The following is a 6,000-nucleotide window of genomic DNA, read 5'->3' as shown; positions in this document are numbered from 1 at the left end:
CTACATATTTTTTCTGATACCTAGTTTAACATTGAATTATTGAAATCAACATAAAGTTACACAAAAGCTGACAAGGGCTGAATGAATCAAGGTATTGCAAATAATCTTTGGTTAAATGTGAAAAGCGCCTAAGCACGTGGCAAGTTCGCTTAGTAGCTCGATCGTGCTCGAGCTTGCCAGCTACGCGCCGCCCCCTCGCCGCCGCGCCATGCGATTGGTTGCCGCCGCCGCCCAAACAATTAAGCTGCCTCTCACCCCGACGATCGACTTGACGTTTTAATGTTTACTCGACAGATAGTTTACACGATTTGTGATTTTTATACGGATCTGTGTAATTTTGGTAGGCGATATTTTCAATTAACATATGCTCATTTGGAAGGATGGACATCTTCCTTAGAGTTACTAAATTGGTATATTTTTAATAATATTTGTAACTCTAACATAATTTTTAATTTATTAGGTAATACTACTAACGCTATTATGGAAAAGTGATATAAATGATAGAATAATTTATCTTAAAACGGTTCGTTACTACATACGATGAAAAAGATATAAGCGAGTCGAAAAATATCTCAAAATAATAAAAAAGTGGAAAGTTTTCGAAATGAAATGTTGCGTAAACGTGGCCTTATCACGTAACGTGCCCATTATGTTTGCACGTAATTCGGTCAGATACGCCGCCGCTGATGCCGTGACAATGTAGCCTGTGGACCGGGACACAAGATGGGATCAAAGCTATCGCACTCGCACCCTAACAACCCACATAACCCTCTCCCGCTCAGGGGGTGGGACTCGGTGTAATCAGGGGATGATGTGACTCGCGATCTCCGCAGAGGCTTCAAAGATCACAATTATCAGAGCAGTCTGCCGAAAGCCGCGACTGGGTGGTGAAGTCATTTCACAAAAGTCATAAATTTCGTAAATATATTTTTTTTTCACACCACTGTCCACTATAAAATCTAAATGTTAACTGAGAGTGTATAGGGAATTTTTGGATATTTTTATAGTTGCCGAAAAAGTTTGTTAATTGTTTTACTAGTAAGTGAAAAATAATAATTATGTGTGTTAAAGGCAGTGGTAGTGCGTGTTAGATTTTTGTAGAGTAAGTAGACCAGCAGCCGAGCTGTCTGCCTTTTGGGAGAAGCAGCGGACGCCGGTAGTGGCCGTCCGGAGAATGGGAACAGGTTAGTGCTTATTAATTCACTTCAGTTAGTCTTACTGAACAACACAAGTTATCTACTTTAGAATATCGAAATTTGTTTAATTTATATTATATAATAAAGAATTCTTTTTAAATAAGAAATTTAAGAATACATCATACATACTACATGAACAACTAGTTTCATAGTTCAATTTCTTGTTAATGCTCGTAGGTACATACATTTTATATGATTTGTGATGAATAGAAAATATTATCTTAATACCATTAAAAATAACTTCTGTTTTTATAAACAGAATCTACCAATATAAAAGTATCTACTTAACAAATAATAAATCATTAAATACTACGGAAATCACTTACATATTATATTTATAGTATTATAAGTGTCTCATAAATTAGACAAAATAGCGGGCAGATGTCAAATACATATAAGCGTTTAGATCGATCGACATTAAGATATAAAATTCGAAAGCACTTCAAATTGACGGCAGATTTGACATATCCTAAAAGTCTGTAATAGACCTACGTGAATAAAGATATTTTGATTTGACATTATTATCCGTAGCCTAATTCTTACAACAATATCTAATTAGGTAATTGTATTGTAATAAGTATTGCTGTATACCTACTTAACTGTATGTCTAAATAAAGTAAAATATCCTATAACAGTTTTAGTAATTTGAAACAATATATGCATTTAATATTTTTAAACAAATAGTTTAGATTTCTATCTTGTCTCGTCAGTGCCTATAGTTTCTGTGGTTCATCTTGTTATTTCAGTAAAACTATATAATTCTGCCATTCATGGAGAAACCAATAGTTTATGACTCAGAATTATCCATACACAACGCGGCACCACTCATTATTCTTTCAAATTAAACAAGTTAATGAAATATTTTTTTATATTTTTCTATTCTTGCCTAAATTCTAAATTTTTATTAAGCAATCTAGAGGCTTTTACTATATAAACGATTAGGTATTTGGGAGAAAATTTTATACAGCGTTAGTTAATCGTTATCCTTCGATATTTTTGAAAAATTAGCCTTATGAAAAGTCATGTATTTTTTTCAAGATTGGAACTGATTCAAAATATATTATTTTGAACAAAAATTTTCTTGCCAATTCTTCTTAACGAAAGTAGCTAGTCGAACTGGATGGTAGGAATAGTGATAAAAAATTATGATAAAATTGCATAAGAGGCCTACAAGTCTCTATAGGTATGAATATGAATAAATATTTCTTGACTTTGACTTTCTTATATCCATACTATAGTTGCATACAATCTTTGCAAGGTTATAAAATACAAAAAAATATGGCCAGCCTTACCAAGAATGGTATGTCACATCTATGTGATTTTATTCTTTTATTTATATGAAATGGGACCACGTCAAATAAAAAGAAAACAATAATTTGTGTACCTACTTATATTTTCGATTCTATCGAATTAGGTACTTAATATCAGTATCATAACCATAACTTGGCTAACTATACTAAGTTGTAACATTGTGTGTACAGCCATCAGTAGTCGTATTGTTCGTAGTTAGTACGCAAATAAGATCGTGTAAGTTCAGTGAGACGGGACAAAGCCCGAGCGGAGTCCTCACTCCTCACGTAACTTAGGGACAGACCCGAAACTTCGTTAGTTGTCGCACCCTCGCCAGATTCCCTTATACAGTATGTTTTTGTAACGTTTATAATTAAAATAAGAACACAGTTGTGAACACAACTAAAGTGTAAATATAGATACATATTACTAAATAGAAAATTTCTTTGAAGAAATTGAATTTATTGGCAACAAAATTCTTTCATTATTTTTAAATTAAAATGTTTATTTTTAAAGTTTTTTAATTCCGCTATAACTGATATTCATAAGATTATAAGGCGGGTATGGTGTAAAAGGTTCTTCAAATTAGTTATGTACCTATATGTAACAGGGTATCTACTAGTAATAATCATTATTTCCTATCACATGTTGGATGTCTCACACCATTGATGGTTGCGCAAATAAACAAAGTCATTGTAATTCAGTAAGTAATTATTGTAGGTATAGCAGATAGAGTTTAGTGTAAAAATCTTTTCCTTATAAATATATTTTTACTGATTACTTATCAGATTACAGTTGTATTTTATGTATGGAAATGGACACTGCTCTGTTTTAAACACTTTTGAAGGTTGTTTACAATTGTAAATATTCCAATAATGTGTACAATTATGAAAATGAAATTATAATTGCTTTCACTACACTAAACTGTTGAGCACCAGATACTGTTGATGTACGAGTATAAAATTATGTAACTTTTTTGACAAAATTAACTTTTGAATATACCTAGATGTCATTTTTGCCACTTACTTCAAAATAAATTATCACTATCCCTACGTTTAGCTAATTAGCTACTTCAGTTAAGAATAGCTGTCAAAAATATAAACTGGTATAAACAATAGATATATATCCTAAAGGGCCTCTTTTTAATAATATATATTAGTTATTATATTATATTTTTTAAGGTTTATAATTTTAGGTTCTTAGTTGTACAATTAAGTTATGTAAATTAATTAATTAAATTGTAATTTTACTACCTATATTAAAAACTGTTATATACTTATATTCTTTTTAAACTTGTCACTTTGTTAATTCAGTTACTTTACAAACCTTAACCTACTTAAAAATATCTTTATAATTTAGATTACATTATTATAAATTTATTAACATAAACATCCTGTATACAAAGTTTCATGAAAATAGTAAGCATCTTATGTTTGGTCTTCATCTTAAGCCCACATAGTAGGGACATCGTGCGTCGGCAAATCAACATAGAGCTGATATTGTTATAGAACAAAGCTGTAATGTATTACGTTATCGACTGGAAGAGTCTGTTGTTGCAAAAGATTAAATTATATTCGATTACAATTTACATATACATGTATATGTCTTTTGAGTGTTGTGCTGGGACATAGTTATTTATTTAAGCGAAACGAATAAAATATCGTTATTAAATTAGTCGACTTTCAATATAGCTAATAGTAGTTAAAGAGTAATTGTAAATATAATTAAATAAAATATAATTTAAGTTATCCTCTAACCAATGTAAGATTTAAAATTCCTGTTACAGTTTTTCACATTGAATAAATAATTGATGGCCTAGTGGTCTAGTGGTTTAGCACACTGCTTTTTTTGCTGCTTCCGACGGTCGCGGGTTTGATTCCTCGCACGGTACAAACATTTGTATTCATAATTATGATTATTTCTATGTGTCTGTGTGTTTACTATGTATACTTCTTATGTATGTGTAGTACCCATAGCACAACTCTTATCTATATCGGATTACTTTGTCCAGTGGCATTATTATTATATTTTCATTATATTAAAACTTAGTTTATACCTGTCTGCACTCCTTGACTGTATCAGTTGCACTTGTTGTAAGCCGCTATAAAAATGTCTGTATACTAATAAATATTAGAGATAAATCTACTATTGCCAAATGAAAATATAGATCATATTCTAACATCATGCAAAATATCAAAATAATTATGTCTTACATAAATTAGTTATAAGTACAACCTGATATAGCATACCAGATCATTATTAAGTGTTAAATCCATTGTTGATTATTGATATTACTAATAACTAATATGCCCATGCCTACTACATAACCCGGTGTAATCCAGTAGACAACAGTTGTTATACAATAAATAAAGATAATAATCACATGTTAAATATGGATTAGTGATATATAATCGTTCGCACTAAACATAATCCCTAATGTGCATAATATATCGGTAACTAAGTAGGTATATCCGTTTTCAAAGCCGCGACTGCGTTCACAGCCGTGGAAGATTGTCAAACGATAGTTTGAATGTGTGTTGTATTTCGCACGATCGTAATTTATCGCACATTATCATAGTTCAATGCGCGGGCCGTGGAGGGATACGCATCGCTGCACAATGCACATCAATATATTGACACTACCTACTGCGCCCAGCTTTTATTAGTTTTAATATTCTATTATACATATATGTATATAATAATCATTAATAATTCGCCCCAGTATACGTTCCGGTGCAATTAATGTATTGATTTGTGTATTTTTTTAATATAATATAGACCATGTCACTTGCTGATGACCTAGCTTTTTATAGGTTACAGAATAATTATTTTTATTAAAAATAGTATCTGCTTTAGAAAATTCTAAGATATACATATTCATTAGAGCTATTTTTATTTGAAATTATAATATATATTGTTTTTATTTTAATGTATATTGTTTTATTGCAATGTCTCCGAGTTTTTTTATAAGTACATAATAACGTCTACTATTTATGCGGCGCGAATTGTCTGTGGTGTGAATCTAAACTTGATTGTAGATACTTATAATTATACGTTTCTGATTTACCTATACTCAAACGTACCGAATTGAGACAGGTACTTCTCTTGCATTAAATCGTTTATATATATTCAAAGCAAAATCCAATAAATTTCTTCTGTCATAAAATCCCTTTCAAACTACACCAAAAAGGGAGATAATTACGACACTTCGCGGCTTTTCTTAGAGGCCTGAAAGACGAACAGCAAAGTCGTCTAAGTCCGTTTCGACGAAAAAAGAAAAGATCTTTACTCAAAAGGATTCAAGGCATTTAGGGTGGCAACGTGTCACACCGTACATGTATAAAATATTTGATGGTGGTTTGTTTTACAAACACCATCTATAAATATACAAGTGGTTAAAGTTATATTTAGTGGCGCTTGTAGGTCATTTATAAACATAATTCAACTGTGACTATACGTTAGAAACGCTTTATTCTATAAAGAAGTGAAATGAGCTAATAATTAGATTGAAACT

The 6,000-nt window shown here is 31.1% G+C and overlaps 1 protein-coding gene across 1 annotated transcript in view; it reads left to right on the top strand.

The window, feature by feature from the left end:
* Nucleotides 1-1,174: 1,174 nt before the first annotated feature.
* Nucleotides 1,175-6,000, top strand: part of LOC131842002 (protein dissatisfaction) — a 31,238-nt gene continuing 26,412 nt past the window's right edge. The window contains exon 1 of the mRNA XM_059190434.1: nucleotides 1,175-1,184. Within this exon, the coding sequence (XP_059046417.1) occupies nucleotides 1,175-1,184 (10 nt within the window). The remainder of the gene's footprint in view (nucleotides 1,185-6,000) is intronic.

This window comes from Achroia grisella, unplaced genomic scaffold (genome assembly GCF_030625045.1).
Source record: "Achroia grisella isolate CSIRO2021 unplaced genomic scaffold, CSIRO_AGI_Agris_v1 utg204, whole genome shotgun sequence".
In the NCBI taxonomy this organism is placed as follows: domain Eukaryota; kingdom Metazoa; phylum Arthropoda; class Insecta; order Lepidoptera; family Pyralidae; genus Achroia; species Achroia grisella.
Note: the sequence above shows the minus strand (reverse complement) of the source record. Positions and strands in the feature narration are given on the sequence as shown.